A 21,366-nucleotide genomic window follows, 5' to 3' on the forward strand; every position below is an offset into this window, starting at 1 on the left:
AAATAAGCAAAATAATAAATGTAATCAAAATATGATAATAATGATAATAATAATAATAATGATAATAATAACAATAATAATAATAATAATAATAATAATAATAATAATAGTTATAGTATCTGCCGGGGACGTGAAAAGAGACCACGTCCCTAGCATTACTTTGCCAAACATGTTTTCCCTGAATGGGATCATTACATCACAGACTCTCTTAAATAAGCAAAATGATAAATGTAATTAAAATATAGTATAATGTAATGTAACATAATATAATATAATATAATATGAAAATAATAATAATAATAATAACAATAATAGTAATAATCATCATTGTTATCATTATTATCGTTATTGTTATAATCATTATAACACACTAACAATAATAGTAATGACAATAATGATAATCATTATAATGAATGAACTGTCCTCATCGTTATCCAAACATTGATTATGACTCTGACATCATTAGAGAGCTCAAAGGAAAACTTTGGACTTCATCGTTAGTAACATTTTATTTATGAAGACTTTACATTGACCACAAAATAAAAGAAGAAATGAAATCAAATTGTAATGTATATCATACGCTAAAAAAACCAGGGAAAAACAAGCCACAATGGAAACAGAGTAGATACTGACGCAGTCACAACAGATTTTTGAACGTTGAATGATCTGATTTAAATTATTCCGAGCTTCAAAATGTTTTTACAATATTGTGTGCCATCCATGAAAAAAGACGAAAACATACACTCTGTTCTGTATAGACTCTTTTTTTTTTACTATTATGCATGTGTATTCTAATTTTTAGCTCGACTTGTTCCCGCCGAGGCAGCTGCGTCGATTGGTAGATGGGCAGGCGTTGCCGTGATAATAAAGCCGTTTCCGTAGCACGCAGCGCGTGGTGTAGTTTCATCGTGCAGTGCAATAGGAAACAATGTCGACTGGCATCTATGGGCAATATTTCATCAATATCCTCCTCAGCTAGATTTTTGAGTCAGGATAATAATGATATATTAAACAGTTTCTCGACGTTAGTGCAGATGAGCATTTAAGAGACATGGGAAACAGTTTACTGAGATAACGAGTTTTGGTTGGATGAATTCGTACACAGTGACAGTCATTTTTATTCACCTGAATATTGCACGGTCGTGCACATATCCATACATTTTTACATGTGGAATTAATTGTATAAACGCCACTTATTTTTATTTCTAGTATTATTTCTTTTTTATCACAAATAGTGCAAGTCTTGTAATGTACCATACTTAAAAGATATTCAAATGCAACATGAATGTATGGTGATAACCAAATAGCTATCTGCTTCACTGAGACCAAAGGTCTTGATAAAAACAAAACTGCACTTCTGCTTATAATATATTTGCCCTACAATACAATCAAGTAGAGTGCGTTCTAGATCACGCACTATTTACATAATATAAGTGCCAGGTCAGTATACACAGATAATATATACAATACAGACACATTCCTCGATAACAGGTACCGCACATACAAAAATATAATAGTATAGCTTACAAAAATATACAACCCAGTATTTTCAGTTTATGTCACAAAATATCCAATGTCTCATTAACTTTCCTTGACATTTCTTCCCCAACAGGTTCACCTCTCCCCTTTCCCGGAGTTCTTCAAACATTTCTGGAATGTAAATAATATGAGTCCTCCTTCCACAATCAATTTTACTACTGAAGATGGTTTACCCCTGGTATGAAAGTTTTATATGCGCGAGAAATAGACGTGGAGTTGTGCTATATACAATACTATATACGCGTGATGACTTATACGTGAGAGATATTTTGAGGACAATTGAACATGAAATACTATCCACTGAAAGGGATATATGAATATATAATCTTCTCATGACTGTGATGGCAGATTAAGTCATGTTTATGAAGGGAGTACGTATCAATATGGCCATGTATGTAAATCACATCTTGTGATCGTATACACCCAGTTGTCATAACTCGCCCCCCTTTTTTAGTTTGATTCTGTGGAGAGACTGAATATGTATTTGGGGAAGAGTGTGAATAATCTCATTTAAAGCTAACTGTGATAAGACCAGCATGTGGATATCATGCAACACGTATAATACACCGTCACCTGTACAGAAAACGCCATATACGACTATATTTGCCCGTGTACTGCACTTGGCGGGAAAATGGTCATTCATTTGCAAAGCATCATGGGAAATGAAAGTGTTTTTCTCCTTTATTTGAACAAATGGAAGAAAACGAAATTCACCGACAGTAATAGAATTTAAAGATGACTACATAAGCATAAAAATATCAAACATGACAGACATATTATTTCAATTCATATTCACTAAAAGATAATTTCAGCGCTATAAAGTCGGTTTATCCCATCATATCCGAAAGTATATACAGTAATTATAATTTGCAGCTTATAGTGAAGGCTAGAGCAACATTCTAAGTAGCTTATTTGCGTTTATGTTGAGGACTGCTGTCTTAGGGTTGGAACTAAGATTACCTCGTGTGGTGAAATTTAGCTTTTGAAGAGGAAATTCTTGAAATTTCATGCATTTCATCATTTCACACCATATCCTTACAATTACAATCCTGTCCAAAACATTTGTAGGTAGCGGCATACCTTGAATTACATTAGAAATCCGGAAATGACGACACAAAGGGCATGATTTACGAGTTTGCCCAAAATGTTCTAGCGCCTACGATAACATCAGATGTGATCTCCCTCTTTACTCATCTATCTCCATGAAACAATAGATTTTATATTATATAAAAGAGTAAAATAATAACAAAACGCCAAATATCATTTTTAAAGAAAAACGTGACAGTAAATAATCGAGAAACAGACAATAATCACAGGTGGATTAAAAAAAAAAGGTTTCATCACGTCACTAACTACACGACAACTAATAAATTAGGTACAATGCAAGAAAGCAAAACAGCATAAAACAAATTAAAATACGCGAAGTATAATACCAATCCCTCGTGCTACGAATTGCACATTCGATGCCATATCGCTGCGGTCTTTACGACATTATGCATCATAATCTATAAGAGTGCAGCTATTACATTAAAGTTGTCATGAAATCAGAGATCGCAGATCTTGAACACGGATGGTGCTTTACGCGCGATTTAATGCTTACGTCATATTTCGTGAGCGATACGGATCTAATCCGCCGAGAGGTCTTCTATCTTTACCTTTATTGAATAGTTCAGTCCATTTTAATACGTGTGGATCCCTCAAAATGTGCATCGTAAACTAACCTCATGTCGCTTGCATGGACTTAATCAAGCGTCGCCTTTCGTTGCCAAATTAAAATAGAATTAACAAAAGTTGCGCGTACATTCACGGAGTATAACACTTTGGAAAGTTACATTTGCAGCACATTTTCAAAAAAAAAAGATATAGCACTACAATCTTCGAATTACACTAAAGGTTTAACAGCAACAAAGACGTAAAATCTAATTTGATTACAATGAAAACCCGCTAGAAAATGACGAAGTCATATTCATGAGTAAGTCGAGATATTGCAAAATCTAGGGTATATCTTGAATGAATGTGTATTATATGCAGTTTCAGTCTGCTTTAGAAGATGGATGTATTTCAAGAAAAGAGAAAACTGTCATAAATTCATTTTGACTAAATACATTGATACTATCTAGTTATAGACACAGAACAAGGGCCAATACTGACAGTGAATTCCGGTCTGTTTTTATGTTTATATACTTGCTTGTTTACCAAGATACATATTTACAACTTTATTTCAAACAATATCTAACATTTTCAGTTCGAGCACAGCCTAGTAGCAAGCAAGGCGATTAAAAAAACCCCGAATAATGATAACAAAAATATTAAGTGGAATATCGTCATTTTCTTGTTTTTTGACCGTTGATTTTGAAGAGCGCCATCACCGTGGGTGATCCTGATGGACTGTTTCTTGTCGGCAAAAAGTGCAATGACCTCTCCTTCGCGAATATGTCCACTTGACATCAGTTTACCTCAAATAACGTTGGGTTTATTTCCTTTTGTTTATGCCTGGGTGAATGAGAAAGAGGAAAGAAACACGGGGCTTGAATACCTGATACTGTTTGAAACAGCGCCCTCAAGTGCCCTGAGCTCTGTAGTCATTCAGGAAGCCGGGGCATCAGCAAAATATTTCATGTTTACGTTTCTTTTGCAGTGTCGCTTTAATGGTGATTTATGATGGTGTTTAAATACAATGATTATAGATGATTTTGGGTGCGTTTATCAACTCTTTTTCTCGGCAGAAGCAGGTTTTCCAAACAGCTTTCAAGGAATTTTTACGAGTTGATAAACGCAAAGCTGTTTTGAAAGCCCTTTCGGAAAACCTTTTCGAAAGCCGCAAATTTGTGCTTTCCGAAACAGGTTTCCTCAACAGATTTTCAGAAACCTGTTTGTAAAAGCCTTTTGAAGCGAGATAAACGCAAATCTGTTTTGAAACGGCTTTCTACTGCAGTTACGAATCATGCACGCCTTTGTATGACCTCTTCTCCTCGGGTCGAATTGCGCAATGCAGCTGTGCAGTGACAGGCAGTTATCGTGTTCGCGAAGAGTTGATAAACGCAACTATTTTGGAAGCCGTTTCTAAAGGGCTTTGGAAAGGGCTTTTGAAAGCCGTTTAAACAGGGGAAAGATGATAAACGCAGCCTTTGACTCACGACTACGTTTTGCGGCTGGAAACACACTTTTCTGTATAGATTACTGTACTTCTTTTAAATAGGGTATAAATGCATATACGAGAATGGAAAAGGGGCAATGAAAATAGAAGCTAAAGTCAAACCGGCCTTAACGACCACCTGTATGTAATGGCCACCTGCTGTAAACGGACAATTAAAAATCATTCACCCAAGAGAAAAGCCATATGAACGACCCTGTCTATAGCGGCCACCTGTCTACAACTGCCAATTTTTTCGTCTCCCTTTCCTGGTCGCTATAGACATGCAGGTTTGACTGTAGGCCGACATGAAAAAGACACAAGTAAAATATATAATTAGAGAGAGAGAGAAAGAGAGAAAGATAGAGAGAGAAGGAGGAGGAGAAGAAGAAGGAAGAATACCAGTATCGGTAAGCAATAAACAAAATCTTTCGCTATAAATGACAAGCCCACAGTGACACATCTTGCCGGAGTTAGTGTGTGCATGCATGGTGTAGTGAGGATAGGCTACAAAAACGAGGTGCGTACAGTGGCGGATCCAGGGAGGACCGCACCGGGCGCACGCTCCCCCCTCTTTATGTTTTAGTTGAAACAAAAGAAATACAAAGAAAAAAAATGGGGAGGGGTGCGTGCGCCCCCCCCCCCCCTTTAGTTTTGTAAACGCTCCCCCTCTTTACGGAATTCCTGGATCCGCCCCTGGCGTACTACTTGTGTATCATTATACGAGCCAGGATATAAGACAAGAGAAGTGCAATCTTTTAGGATATCAGACACACCGAAGTAATAAAGCAAACAGACAGACACACAGACACACACATACACACACACACACACACACATGTTGCGCGCTTATCAATATAAACACCATCACCACGCACATACATACTCATTTACGCACTAATTTCATGCGGTGCAGGTAAGTAGGCCTAGAGCAGTCTCATTAGTTTGAAGGTAAAGTAGGCTGTAATTGAAAACGGCGTAGCTAATTAATTATGAATGTTGATTTTACTTATGAGGTAAAACGTGATGAATTGAAACGGAAACTACGATTGAGACAAATGAACATCTGTTCATGTGTGAGATTAGTGCTTTATTGTACGTTGCATGATTGAAAAAAGGCAAAAAAAAAGAAGAAACTAGAGTAATAGAATAAAGGTAAAGTAGGCTGTAATTGAAAACGGCGTAGCTAATTAATTATGAATGTTGATTTTACTTATGAGGTAAAACGTGATGAATTGAAACGGAAACTACGATTGAGACAAATGAACATCTGTTCATGTGTGAGATTAGTGCTTTATTGTACGTTGCATGATTGAAAAAAGGCAAAAAAAAGAGAAGAAACTAGAGTAATAGAATAATGATGAAATCAGAGTTAGCCTTGCAATGAAATGCATACACTTTAATTAGAGTAACGGGAGGAAAGAGAATAAATCTACAGTTTAGTTCAAATTGTGTAGATGGTATATGGATATGATCGTTTTCGGCAGGTGCATTATTACAATGGTGGGAGGGGGGAGGTGGGGAGGGGCAGAATAACTGCGGAAAGATGGGGTACATTTTACCAGTTTCTCTATCTTTCGTTTCAATGCATATAATTGTATGTAAGTTGCAGCTGTATTATGATGCGGTTTATACGATTTCAATGCTGTTGTATTGTATGCTAATTGCAAAATGAAACTGGCGCATTAGCAACCGAGTGTTAAATCCCATACGGACACCACAACAAAGTATTGCTTCCGAGAGTATAAAGAACCGAGATCAGAGAGACTTACCATTTTGTCTTATCTCGAGTTTGTGGTTGTTGTTGTTTTTTTCTTAGTGTTTAGTGAATCCCTGGTTATCCATAGCGTATTGATCCCCCACCATCGGGGCCTGTTGGCATGTTAAAAAAAGAACGAACATTTTTTGAAGATGATTTTTCCCCAAAATAAGAGATTCAAGTTTGAAATGAAAGGATTTCAGAAATCCTTGAATAATATTTTTTGATTTACAATAATAATTTCTTGACGTGACAGGCCTATTTTATAAGCATTTTTTGCTCTTTTTAATTTTGATTTCTCCAAAAATAAGATATTCAAATCTTATCATCGCCTGAAATAATCAAATTCGAAATGATCAGATTTTAGAAATCCTTGAATATTTTCGAATTTATAGTAATCATAATTTCTTGACATGATATTTAAATAATTATTTTGTAGGTACATTTTGCGACAGAATCAAACTTGAGTATAATGGGTAGAATATTGTGTCTCCAAAAACTGATTGTTGAACAGCTTAGAACAGGTGGAAATGTCATAACCTTATTAAGTAAATTAAACTAAATTGAGGTTACTGAAAAGGAACACGCTAACATCACACTAAGTGCCTATAAATGAGTGATGTGACTTACATTCTCTATGTAATAACTATCCTGTAATTGTATTTGTGCAGATCCCTAAGTTGGTTATTGATCTCGGAATATACAAGCTTTATAATCACAAGTGTTGTATGAAAATAGAATAGAAACATAAATTGAATGAGCTTGAAAATTGAAATAATTTCATATCAGCGAAAGACTCTTTATTTGCATGAAACTTTTCCTAAGAATCTGTCTCTGTTTATGATTGATTTCAAAGTCACAGATGCAAAATGTTAGAATATAAGTCGCTGATATTAAGCAGAATATTGTGTTTGGCAGCGATAGGGTATCTAAACCTATTATTAAATTTTCGTTAAACCATATGATTTTTAGTGATACACAATCTTGTGTCTCGAACAGTTTTGACTATCGCTAAAATCAGCTTCTACAAAATCAAAACAATATAATCTCTGGGGGTATTTCATATTGCAGGGTTACTAAGCGTGTCAGACATCTTGTGGCAATCGGAAGAATTAAAAAAAAACAGATGTTAAACGCATGCGCAGTAAGCTCGTTAGTAGTTCTAGTGTTTAAAAAAGGGGGGTCGGTGAAAGATTGATCATGTTCGTGCAAGCTATGAGAAATGATTACTGGTGATATATGGCAAGGCAGCAATTAGATGAGTGTCAAAACTATCTATTTTTGGAATTGAAATTCCGCACATTTTTTTTTTAACTTGGCTTAAATAAACGAAGACATCGATCGCAAAACGAGTACTAATACATCCTCGTTAAGTTGAGATAATTGTGACTAAAGCTGCCGCAGCCCTGAATCAAAGAAAATGATAAGTATGGGATATCTAATCAGAACTTTAGTAATATTCCTTGTTATGTAACAAGTGATGCAACAAACGATTGACTTATGATAAATGCATTTTTAAAAATGGCGCTTTGCCCATTTTGCGATCAGAATCTTCAAATATAGCAAAAATGAGAACACAAAACAAAAGCAAACACCAAGTGGTATTAAAGGGATGGTATAGCTTCCTTAAGACGGGAATTCAGGTTTTAACATTTTGTGAGATATTTAGAAACGACTTATGTAAAAATTAAAGAGCATACACAATTCTCAGAGAAACTTTCATTCCTCATCAAAGTTTATAAAAAAAAAAAGCGGTTTGGAATGGGTGAGACATCCAAAAACAAAGTAACACAAAGCGATCCTATTAAACGGTGGGTCCAACCTTTTATTATGAATACTCCATTTTGGATATCTCAGCCATTTCAAAACCAATTTCTATCAAATAAACGTTGAATCCCTCTTTGAATTACGTGTCCATTCATATTTCATACGAGGTTTTTCATGTTCTCGTCAAAAAAAAAAATGTTAGAAACCTGAAGTTAGGCCTCATTCAAAACAATACGATCCCTTAAGCAAATTTCAAATGTAGTGTAAGAGAACAAAACACAAACAAACAGAAAGGTCTAAAAGAGTTTTTCTTTTCATCAAACTCAAGTTTGCTCACCTCAGCATCGGAGTTTGGGAAACAGGCGATGATGCAGCCGACGAGTGATGCCATCATGGCTAGGGTACCACAGAGAAGAATGGCCACCAGATTCACCAGCTGGATGGGGGAACGGGACCACAGTAAGGAGGAGGAGGAGGAGGAGGAGGAGGAGGAGGAGGAGGAGAAGGAGGGGGAAGAGAAAGAGGAGGAAGAGGAGGAAGAAGAAGAAGAAGAAGAGGAGGAGGAGGAGGAAGACGAGGGGAGGAGGTTGAAGAAGAGGAAGATGGGGAGAAGGAGGAGGAGGAGGAGGAGGAGGAGGATGTAAAGGATGAGGAGGGGGATGAGAAGGAAGTGGAGGAGGATGAGGAGGAGGAGGAGGAAGAGGAGGAGGAGAAAGAAAAGGAGGGGAGGAGGCCGATGAGGAGGAAGAGGAGGAGGGAGATGAGGAGGAGGAGGAGGAGGAAGAGCAGGAGGAAGAAGAGAAGGAAGAGGAGGTCGAGGAGGAGGAGGAGGAGGAAGAAGAAGGAGAAGAGGAGGAAGATGAGGAGGAGGACAGAGGTGAGAACAAAATTAATACACATGAAGACATATATAGAAAAAATCCAGATATCTTATATAGGTTTCATAAATCATACTATTCGATAATAATGATGATAACTTAAAATGAAAGTAATAATAATAACAATGATAATAGTAATAATGCTAATTATAATTATCATAATGATAATATCAGTATCATGCGGCTATTTTCATCATTTTTACTGCTAGTTTATTTCGGCACCGTCATATTCCGGTATGAATAAAACTATCTGTTAACGACACTGGCATGGGGAAAAACAAAAACAAAAGCAAAAACGAAAATATCCTTCTTTATACCATATTGTCGTCCTTGAGGTCATCGAGGTTAACGCTCCGGAAGAAGTCAATGTGAGCCCACAGGGTGATTCCCACGATGGCCCCGGAGATGAGGAGACTGATGAGGTTGGTGAAGATGGCCGAGCACATGTCCTGTAGTCATGGAAACAGGGAAGATCATTATAGAAGGGCGTGGTCTTCTACAAGAGCAGCTGGTGTATCGATTTCCAACTACTAGTATACAGTAGTGCTTATTAGGACATTTTGTGCAGAGGGGGAGGAAACTCTTCAACAAACACAATATAGGAATTTGCTTCGGAGACTAGTCTCGTTTCCAGACCATCTGTCACAGCATTCTGAGCACCGATTCTGTCGGTACTTATTTGCTTCATACGACGAAAGAAGAAGAGCTGCGTGGTCCTGAAAAGGCGCTCCGTCGCGGGGTGCCATTTCGTCGCTAAGGAGGGCGCACTTTTGTTAAGGACTAAAGTTGGCAAAAAAAAAGAAAAGAAAAGAAAGAAGAAGAAGATGGCTATCAGACTATATGGAGACAAGAAATAAAAGAAAATAATGACTCTTGATGATACATACCCACATAGATTCCGTAGCAAATCTTGACGAAGGGAATCCGAGCGTGACATTCCTTAGTGCGAAGCAGATGAGCTGTAAGGAAGAGAAAGGGGGGAATGGGGGGAGATAGACGAAGGGAAAGGAGAGAGAAATAGATTAATGCTTATGTGAGAGATGCGTATGGCAGTGTAAGACACGGCGTGTAATGCTACACTCCTTTAACTGGATGAGATTATGGTTGAATTATTATCTTATTATCTAATAGAGACCTGTGTAATACAATGTAAATGACGAGAATACCCCTTTTGAGTTACACATGTATTGTGTGCTTGATGTCTCTGAAACGTATATATATCTGTCGCGAAAACTCAAATTAACGAATGAGTTGGGGGTTCTTTGTCCGATTTACAGATGGAGAAAAATACCGATTACCATTTTAATCCTTTGTTCAAAGTTGACCTCAATTTAGAAAAGAAATCCACTTGCATGACTAGACTCGGGTGCTAATCGGGAATTTCGGATATTTCCGTTTCAGATAAGCACGTGATAAGACAGAATAAATTGCATTTTCGTCACTTTGTTCTGTTTTGCTTTGCTTTGCTTTCAATGGAAGCAAAATTGTGAGGTGACGACATCGTCAACTTTCTCATTATTTGAAGAGCTTGCTTCCAAAAGGCGCTAAATCCATCATTTTCCAATGGATTTGTACAGTCGTTATCATTCTGTTCCTAGTAGTGCTTGGCGAAAATGCGAGAAACTACACAATTTCATATAACTTCATTAATTTTTATCATTTTTTTATTCAAATTTTCACTATTGCGCTTTTGAAGTCTCACTCTTTCTTTTCATGTATTTTTCAAGTGGTCCGGAATTCCCCTTTAAAGGAAACCAAAACACATATATTATAAATATTTATCGAGTGAAAGCAGCAATATCAGTGAGAGTTATGCATTTTCAAAGTTTCGGTGCCGTCAACGCTGTCAGGAAAAGAAGACCACCAGTAGGCCCTACTACAATTCACGACGTCATTATCGGCATCGATATAACAAAATTATCTAGAGAATTCCACAAAATTTATTTTTCGTCATTCCATCGATATGTTTCTGACATACCTTTATGTTCAGGGTAATATAATCTCCCCTCTTTCTGAAAGAGGGCAATAAAGTGCTTTTCAGTATCATAGCACTTAGATGAATAGGTTAAATCAGTGTAAAATATGCTTTTCATTTTCTATTGACATGAACTGTAGTACGTAGTGTCTTTATTTAGCGATGACGGCACGGAAACATGCATTTTGAATCTATTGTCCGACGTTCCCCGTGGCAAGCTTTGAATGGTGTGTTCTAGTGATATTGTTGTTTTATGCTCAATCCACAATCATGTTTGGGTCTTGGGTTTCCTTAAAAGACAGTATTGTGTGGCTTGAAAGGAGAAATATTCTCACCAGGATCCCGCCCCAGAGTGTTACCGCCCTCTGCGTCGCGAGTCCTCGCGTCTCAGTCTCACCCCCGTTGACGTAGTACAGGCCGATGAGGGCGAGAATCAATCCCATGGTGCCCAGGAACATGCCCATCTGAAAGTACGTCCGCTGTTTCGTCTGTGCGTACATGGTGGCTGGTTAGTGGTTATTATCTGCAGGTGATAGAGGAAACAAAACAAAATGTTCAAGGTTATCAGTTGAGTGCATCCACGAAAAGACAATAATTGAATTTGCACAAAGTTTTTCAGCGACAGGACATACACAATATGGAAACCACGAACACAATCACTACAATTGGTCTTTTGATCATTGCCGTGTATATTGGTTGAAAAAGGCAGTAAAAAAGTTGTCTCCTCCTTGACTAGCTTCTATTCTGTTACCCTACTATGTGCAAAGTTACGACGATAGAGACTCAACGCCAGATCGTCTTATTTAGCATAAACTACTAGTAAGTAGGACCTACACAGATCTGCATGTCTTGTAAAGTGAGGGGTTCAGCACGGAGTCACTATTGGTGAACTGGGTGACAGCCCGTTTACCCCCGCGTCGTGCGCGTTTCTTGCAAGGGGCAGGCTATGTGTTCATAAAGTTAGTGAACTTGAGATCAGCGACACGAACGCTAATAAGACGACGCTAGGGTACCACGGATGATACACGTAATATGCAAAATATTGTGTTCTGTGTTCTGGTCATGCGCAAAACATTTACTGTTTCCATTTTCTAACCCGAGAGGACGCGTGCATCGTCTAAGCGTTGGCGTCGCAGATCTAATGCTCGCTGTGTAATTTTGCAAAGCGTCGCGACCATTGAACTACCTGTAATAAATACTAACACAGTTCAATGGTCGCGACGCGACGTTTAGGGCAGCGGCAGAAATGACGAGTTGTAATTGAACCAGTGATTGAGGGCGCACTCGTTATGAGGTCAGCTTTTAACTCCCGTTGTAACGAAGTCCACTGGACCGGCAGTTTTCTTTCGTGATATCGAAATTACGTTATTACCTAACAATGTTAATAAACGACAGAAATACACAGAGCGGATAATGTTGCGGCCTGAATTTTTACTTTGTTGTAACCGAAATTTCGTGGGACAGTGTTCGTTATGACAGGAGCGCACTGTATCAAACAAAGACGTTTTGCGTAGCTTCTTTCATTTGGAAGTACGTCACTGTTATTTTTCATGATGAATCAATCTACAATCCACGTCTTGTAAGTTATCCATCCACCAATTTCCAATGAAAACACAATAACACACAAACGTAAACACATGTATTGTTTCTCCACATAAAAGTGTAGAGCTTGATAGGGACAGTCTGTGGATACTGTAGCATCTTTTCCAGCCGCCAGTAAATAACCACACAAACCAAACTCTGCGAGGTTTGTCTCGGTTTGACAGTGAACCGGAAACCGAACGCTCACCATTTCCGACATGTGGCTGGTGCAGCCTTTGTTCGTTGACCTCATTGATAGTCTTTGCCAGAATAATGTGTCCCGTTGGACACCACGTCGTACATATAATGGAAATCAAAATATCTCTTTACAGGACTCGTGAGATCACGATTTTCATGCACGTTTCAAGGGGTCACATCATTGTGACGTGCAAAAACATCGCAAAGAGAATGGGAACATAACATCTACGCATTTCTCCTTAAAAGCCAGCTTTGCACATTTCCTATTATACTGAAATAGTTTATAAAAGGTTTTCTTTAAAACACTCGAGAGAGTTGATATCAAATTCATCTGTATATCTCACCAAGGAGTGTAGTTTATACAATTTGTAGGTAACTGAAGTCACCGTTTGTGGAAAGACTTTAGATTAGGCCTACACTTTGTCCTATACGACTAAAGGATTCGTGGGGGGGGGGGTAGGCCCTATCGCAAAAAAAAAGGAGAAAGAGAATAAAATGTGCATTTATTCCATAGCTATGCCTCTCACCGTCTTTAAAGCAATCAAGAACACATCAGCAGAATCATATTACATGCATACAACTCGTCCTTGCATGAAATTGAGTGAAACGGAGTCACGAAGTTGTTTGAAGTTTGGTTTTTGTGGTTATTTACTGGCAGCTGGAAAAGACGTTACAAAATCCACAGACTGTCCTCATCAAGTTCTAAACTTTAACGTGGAGAAACAACAACTCACTGTGTGTTTACGTTTGTGTATTATTGTGTTTTCATTGGAAATTGGTCGACGGATAACTTACAGGACGTGGATTAGATTGATTGATCACACTGAAAAATAACAGTGACGTACTTTCAAGTGAAAGAAGCTACGCAAAACGTCTCTGTTTAATACGATTCGTTCGACTACAATATTGTCTGGTTGTGCAATATTCTGATGATTCGTACTTATGCCGCCCATGACGGAAAGTAAATGTGACGTTCTTATACATTTTTTTTTCTATAAGGACAAGAATAGGGTTCGGTGTGTGTGTCCTTGTTCACTCCAATTTTGTTAGGTAACATTTCAACGTGACACACAAGAAGACATGAAACGGACCGGTATTCACGACAACAAAGGGTGCACCTTGCGCAGCAGAACGGGAGCAAGCAAAACATGTCTAACCGGAAGTTGACAAGAAGTACTCCGGAAGTGAACAAGGCGAGTTCAAAATTCGTTCTCACTATTAAACCAAAACAGCGTGGTATATAGGTATGACACAAAATTGCCTGTAGTATCACCTTTTCTCAGACAAAAGCTTTGAGAAACCAATCGTATATTCGTGGTTTCCTTGATACCTAGCCACCTGACTTACAAATAACCAAGACTTAGAAACCATCCACCTATCATTAGGCTTATATATCTTTCAGAAGTTACATCCTTGTCAACCCGCCGAGTACACTGCTTTCTTGCTTTTTTAAAAAGACATGTACAGGAATGTACATCTGAGGAGTTTGTTTGCAAAAACCGATAAGTCCATTTTTGAAGATTTTGAGTTACGGTCTCTGTCATAAAGTACAAAATAATACCTTTTAAATGATATATTGGTCACGACATATGACGGTACATTTTTAAAGTTATGGTCATAAGAAGCAAAAATTTTCTTATTATTCTCTTTATTTTTCTTGACCTTTAATCGCAAATATCTCCATTTCGCAAATATGGACTTATCGGTTTTTGCAAACAAACTCTTCATCTACTCAAAGTGAACAGTTATGGTCTTGAAATACATTGCTCCCAAACAATACGACACTGACAACACCCACACGACATCCTTTCAATTTTCAAAAAAAAAGATCCTGCGCTTTTGTTTTCGTTTGTATTTTTTAACGTTTTTCATACAGCTGTGGGCCTAGGCTACTTGTTAAGATCAAATACAAATTAATTAACGATCAACACAGACACTCTAAAGATTAAATTAAATTCGGCAAAAACAACTGATCTTTGAAGATATGCATTCGCAGATATCCTTGGAGATAACATACCACAGAAATGTCCATTATTGCATTCGCTCGGCAGGCCTTTGTAGTTGTGATCGCCATGCTTTGAAAAATGAGTTATTAATACCAGCGTCTGTCTCTTTATGTAAATTTGCTCATTATTGGGCGCGTACAATGTATGAATGTGCGCGTTTGAGTGTGTATGTGTGTGTTTGTGTGTGCGCACACGCGTGGAACATGCATGTTTGTTTAAATACAAATTTGTAATTAAATGATCGTGTTAATGTCACAAGTAAGTGATTTTCTTCGTTTTAATTAGATCACCATTCTTCACGTATTGTATATCGAAAGCTCTATTTTGTGGGATTTTGCCTGCAGCAAATCGTTAAAATACATAAGGCATCATCGCAAAATTTGACAATATTTACTGACAATAGACCGTTTCTGTACAATGATATTTACAGTTTTGTGGATATTTGTTTTCATACAGACTGTCTACGAAGCATTAAAGCGCTTCTTCCCTCACATTACAGTTGCGGATCCAGGGGAAACGTACCAAGCGCGCTCCCTTTATTTTTTGTTAAAACAAAAAAATAAAAAGAAAAAGGTGGCTTGCACCCCCTTTAGTTTTGTAAAGGCGCCCCTCCCCTTTATGAAATTCCTGGATCGATGTCGCCACTCGAAAGTATATCTGTTGATGAAGCATGTGTCAAACTGATCTACCCTGCAGATAGGAAGACATACCCTGGTAGTCACCAGTCTCTTTCTAAAGAAAGATATGTATTTGTGATAGTAATTAAACTATAAAAGATTTGTGATTGCATAATGGTAAAGACACGGGGATATTGCTATAAGAGATATTGCGCAAAATAGTTATAATAAAAACCTTCGAAGAAAAATATAATTTAATCGGCTGGGCACTAATCTGATATCTATCAATAAGGAATTATACCTGAAGATTATTCCTTATCAGTTTTGCTTGTCGGAATTATGTGGAAAAGTGATAAAACCGGTCTTAAACGCTTTCACAAGGTACAGCTATGACTTACACTTTTGCATTTATTTTTTGGACCGCATTGACCTATATTATGTATGTATGTATGTATGTATATATATATATATATATATATATATATATATATATATATGAAGAGTTTGTTTGCAAAAACCGATAAGTCCATATTTGCGAAATGGAGATATTTGCGATCAAAGGTCAAGAAAAATAAAGAGAATAATAAGAAAATGTTTGCTTCTTTTGACCATAACTTCAAAAATATACCTTTATATGTAGTGACCAATATATAATTTAAAAGGCAGTATTTTGTACTTTATGACAGAGGCCGTACTTCAAAATCTTCAAAAATGGACTTATCGGTTTTTGCAAACAAACTCTTCATATATAATATGCTTTGTCAATACGTGAGATTTCATTTTATTGAATGATCAAACAATCAAAATATCACCAAAATCATGTAAACGTCCGTTCGAAATGAATCTTCAGATCGTTCAGCAAGACGGCGGCATCGAACCCCGATCATCAAAGGCATGGTGCATATTAGATTTAGTAATGATTGTGCAGATTGATAATAATATCCTATAGGTATTGATAATTCATTGTACACAACATAATATGTTTGCTTGGGCTAAAGAGATGAAGCGATTGCTTTGCTTCATAATTTGGGGGGAACAGTTTACTGATTTAATTTATTCTTTTTTAAAAATACAATTCTTCACAGTCAATAGCAATGGAATGTCAGAGGGTGGGAAACGGGGCGGTTCAAATTCTTACCACATCACTTTTTTTGTCGATTAAGCATTTTCACGGTTTCACGGTTCTTGGATTTGACACAAAGGATATGGACGGGAAGACTAGAACATATTATCCTGCGTATTTATGTTCTTATACATGTATGTGTATGTATGTATATATATATATATGTATATATATATATATATATATATATATACATATACATACATATTCATAGAGGGAGTGGAGTGGTTTTCCCTTATAGTTCATCCACAGTTATGAGACGCATTATACAACAGTATACAGAAGTCAACCGTATAGTCTGTAACGTCCAGACTCTCCACATCCCCGTCGGTGAGAGCAGAATGACCATCTGACCGGAAATGGACTCATACAGATCGGCTGTCAGTATTTTGCATAAGGTATTTAAACAGTTGACTGGTGTCCTTGATACAATGTAGAGAAGAGAGAGAGAGAGAGAGAGAGGGAAGCAACAAACAGACAAATAGACAAACAAACGAACACACACACACATACACACTCACACACACTAGCCCAATATTTAAATGAAACAGTCAAATTTTCCTCTTTCTCATTTTTTCCTTGTGCCCCACTCCTTCGTTCTCCATCTCTATTTGTTTGTCTGTTTGTGTGTGTGTGTGTGTGTGTGTGTGCCAGTATTGATGTGGAGAATTAGGTTTAAAGGAAGTCAATTATGGTACTTGTATGTCAAACAGATCCTCTTCAAATTACCACAGGGCATGGCCAATATTTCGATTCAATTCGTGAAATCTGAGTGAATAGTGAATTAGAGCCCCTCAGGGGACGAAGCTGTCATGTAGGCCAAGAAATCAATCGTCCATTGATGGAAGTATTCATGATCATTATTGTGTAAATGCGTCACCCAAATTCAACGTTGGTACAGCTGATGAATAGGTTTATTCACCATCGGAATGTCATTACAAATACACATTCAACAGGCACTTCCTATATGTACACACACACGCACACCACAAAAATGATGATTTTTTTTTCTTCTTCTTTTTTGTCACGCGAAAAAGGGACAAGCTTGCTCTTTTCAAGAAGCCGTGCGAAACGCTTTGTATACATTGATTAAGGTATTGCCGCACACAATGCGGTTTTTTCGTTACAGGTGGCTGAAACTTTACAATTCTTTTAGCTTGTTACGACCTAAGTGTTCAAGGTTGAGGCGTGTTTTTCTTTTTTCGTATTTTCGTAATCTTGCTCGTCTTTTTATTTGATCATCTTTTCTTTCTGATGCTTCGCATTCCATTCTGGTTGATAATCAGGGCAGATTTCAAACTGTATTCATAAGAAATGAACGATTAAAAAAAATCTTTACTACGGGTTGTTTGATATTTCATAATAAAAACGCACAAACGAGGCGTAAGTGGATGTATTGTGCACGCTAACACACACACACACACCCACACACAGATACATTCATTTTGTCCAGGAGCTATCCATTAAACCCCTAGTAATATGGGAATTCGGGACATAACTATTCACGTCTCTCGGTTCGTTTATCCTTCGTTGATGGCGTAACTGTAAAGATATTTCACGCACATACAAAACACACGCACACACAGTATAGTTGGACCACCGTGAGTTGTGTATTCTCAGTACACACACGCACATACGCATACAATACACACAAACAGACACACGCACAAAAAAAAATGTATTAGATACCATCATTGACAACCTGAACAAGCGTGTCAATATATTTTTGTCATCGCATTCATTTTCATGGGTTGACAGTGACAAACGAAAACGAGAGACTTGAACCTTTCCCTTTCCAAGCAACACCTCTAGGGATATTTTCCACTTTTGGCAAACCTTTCATTTTCAGCAAATTTTGCCGACTTTTCACCATCAAAGATGAGCAATGTAGTCACTTTGCGTTGAGACGATCGCGTATGATCGCGTACACTTTAGGTATACTTCACGACATCATGCCCACAAGACAACGTATACATTCTCTTCATGCACAATTCATCACTAATCGTGTAGAAAGTTCGTATGTATGTGTTGCTAAAAGCATATTTCTGGTGCACCGGTGCGGCATTGCTCTAAACCCACGTCGCATTGTGACAGTTTGTGAAAAAAGACCTATAAAACGAACGGGATGAAAGGCGATCAGATTTTCCTATTCATACAAAGGTTACGATCGTAAACAAGCAACAGGTTGTCAGCAAATTTCTTTCTCTCACTGCTCTTGTCTTTCTTTCTTTCTTTCTTTCTTTCTTTCTTTCTTTCTTTCTTTCTTTCTTTCTGTCTTACAGACCTCCCTGCTTTGACGTTTTTCATTGTAGATTATAACAAATAAATCCCATAGACCACTTGTAAGCGGTTGACTGTCAAATCAAATCGCTTTGTGGCGTGTCTTTGTTACTGGCTATTCTGATGAGGCGTGTAATGGCCATCGCACGTTTCTGGGCGGAACTCGTTGTAATGTTGAGAATGATAATAATGAGCGAACTGTGAGATTTAAACGGAGTTTACGCACGTGATATTTTGTCATATGTTTTCAACCTTCTCCATTCTCAAATTCTTTCGTACAACCCTACATATCTCTCTCTTCCTCCCCCCTCACTCTCTCAAATTCCCCTAATATTGAAACAGTATCTCCTCTGCTGAACAAAATGTTAATGAACTTGATCTGGAACGAGCAGTATTCCGAAAGTTTGGTGAACTTTTTTTCTTTCCCCAAGCGTTCACAGTGCCTATAAGATCTCCCCCAACATGTGTGAAACTCGACAGCAGTAGTCAATAGCATGGGACTGGATGCACTGCAGGGTAACCGACATTTATATTTTGTCTGCAAGCAAAGGACAGAGAATCATGTATTTAAGTGCGAGCGGAGGTTATTGTGTTGGAACCTTGCTGTAGCTCTGAGCTAGCGACGGGTTCACCAGGGTTGCGGCGTTCAGTCCTGGGAGGAAGCCCGTTGAGACGGTGAATGGCATCAGAATTTACCAACTGTTAACTGGTTGTTTTTTATTTCCAGGCGCTAACCTTTCGACTTCAAGACAAGTGATAGACAGGATACACACGCACACACAAACATAATATTTGGCTAAAGTTAACGCGGAATATGGAGCTACAATGTTGTAACTCCATGGGCATACGTTGCCCACTGGAATGTGCATCATCTTACAGTAGATTTTTGTGATGTCGGTTAAGTCTATTACTACTGTCGTCAACTTGTTGTGAACAGCGTCAATGGCATCTTCAGGCCATCGTCATTGGAGGGGTAATAGCTATAGACCAGTTGCAGGACCTACTAGTGTATTCAAATTCATCGATTTGATACGGAAGGTGTATGAGGGGGGGGGGGGAGGGGGCTTTGGATACCAGTTCTCAGTCTTTGCCATGTCGGGCAAGCCCTGAAAAGATTGTATGCGTGTGTGCGTTCATGTGTTGCTTTTTACGATTCAAGTATTGTATTAAACACGAACAATTTTTTGAACATGTTCGTAACACGTTCTTGTTCTTCGTTCGATGGCAGGGCTTCTTCATGAGTTGGAAGTTTTTATCTCGTTCATATCAAAACAAATAATGCACTATATAGAAACGCCCAAAGCACTATAGGCCTGTAATAGGCCTTCATTGCAGGAAATGACCCCTGAACTTCGTCCATAAATGCTACACGTCAAAACACATCCGCTGCACTAGACAGAGATGGGCCACCCGTCTTTAGACAGTCGCCATACATTATTATTGCATTCGTAACACCGAAGTTAAGCAGAGTTTGGTACGCTAGGTATTTGGATCTGATACAGTGGTACACTGAGGCTCAATGATTAAAACTTCGGACTCTTAACATTTCTAGAATCCAGGTTCAAGTCCATTGACAAAAGCCATGGTTGTCCCGAGGCAGGGCAATAAATCTTTGTCTGGCCACTCGAGTCTAAATGGCTAAAAAGGCTGCCAGCCCTGCTAATGAGACACTTTTCATATTTGATTTGTTTTCTACTGGTATCATGTCATTGTATGTGACGTAATCATGTCTCTGTTGGAAAGAACACAGTGTCCCACGGTGTGAAACAATGTGAAACACAGTGTGAACACATTGTGAACACAGTGTGAAATCTCTTTACATTGTTAAATTTGAGCGTTTTATAACATTGTGAACACAGTGTGAATCATCCATTCAAAGTGTGAAACAGAATATTGCTATGTGAACACTCAGTGAAAATCCAAACTGCCGTGTGAAATCATATTCACACTTTAAAATTCGGGCGCTTTCACGGAGACGAATATGTGAACACATCGTGAACACACCATAGGTGGGGCACTGCGTTCTTTCGGCAGGGGTATTCGAACTCACCGTCCACATCAAAGGGAGGTGTCATGTTGGTGTTCCAAACTGCAACACTGTATATGTGCGATGTAGGGCCCTATATATGCCTATAATATCTTTGTTAGTGGTGGGATGGCCATTGAGGGAAGTATAAGTCAACGCACTTATAGCGCAGACACTTAGGGATGGGGTGCGGAATAATACCCATTACTGTCTTAACCTCTTCAAACCCGTGTAAAAATTATAATGGGGAAAAAACATTTGACCTCTGAACAGAACCGGTACATTGGCTTACCTCGAATAAAAGTATCATTTTTTCTACCCCATGGCTACATTGATTTTATTATAGACAGCCTTCAAAATACCAACTCAACTACGTCGGGATAATCCGATAAAGTACTGCGCGGATCCGAACCTTTTGTCTAACTCAGTGTGGAACCAGATATTATTGTTCTTTGTAGAGAAGTATTTTGGCCTTTTCGTTTTG

The 21,366-nt window shown here is 38.1% G+C and overlaps 1 protein-coding gene across 2 annotated transcripts in view; it reads right to left on the minus strand.

Annotated features, from left to right (window-relative positions):
• Positions 1-519: 519 nt before the first annotated feature.
• Positions 520-21,366, minus strand: part of LOC139715586 (uncharacterized) — a 45,743-nt gene continuing 24,896 nt past the window's right edge. The window contains exons 2-7 of one of the 2 annotated variants that reach the window (XM_071627148.1): positions 11,387-11,574; positions 9,964-10,035; positions 9,394-9,525; positions 8,536-8,634; positions 6,445-6,544; positions 520-4,032 (exon numbers count right to left, since the gene is read on the minus strand). In XM_071627148.1, coding sequence (XP_071483249.1) covers positions 6,488-6,544; positions 8,536-8,634; positions 9,394-9,525; positions 9,964-10,035; positions 11,387-11,551 — 525 coding nt within the window. In that variant the 5' untranslated portion in view covers positions 11,552-11,574 and the 3' untranslated portion in view covers positions 520-4,032; positions 6,445-6,487. The remainder of the gene's footprint in view (positions 4,033-6,444; positions 6,545-8,535; positions 8,635-9,393; positions 9,526-9,963; positions 10,036-11,386; positions 11,575-21,366) is intronic. The other variant, XM_071627149.1, reaches the window with a different exon arrangement.

Source organism: Diadema antillarum, unplaced genomic scaffold (genome assembly GCF_040938485.1).
Source record: "Diadema antillarum isolate AM-2024a unplaced genomic scaffold, OU_Dant_1.0 scf00000051, whole genome shotgun sequence".
Lineage (NCBI taxonomy): Eukaryota > Metazoa > Echinodermata > Echinoidea > Diadematoida > Diadematidae > Diadema > Diadema antillarum.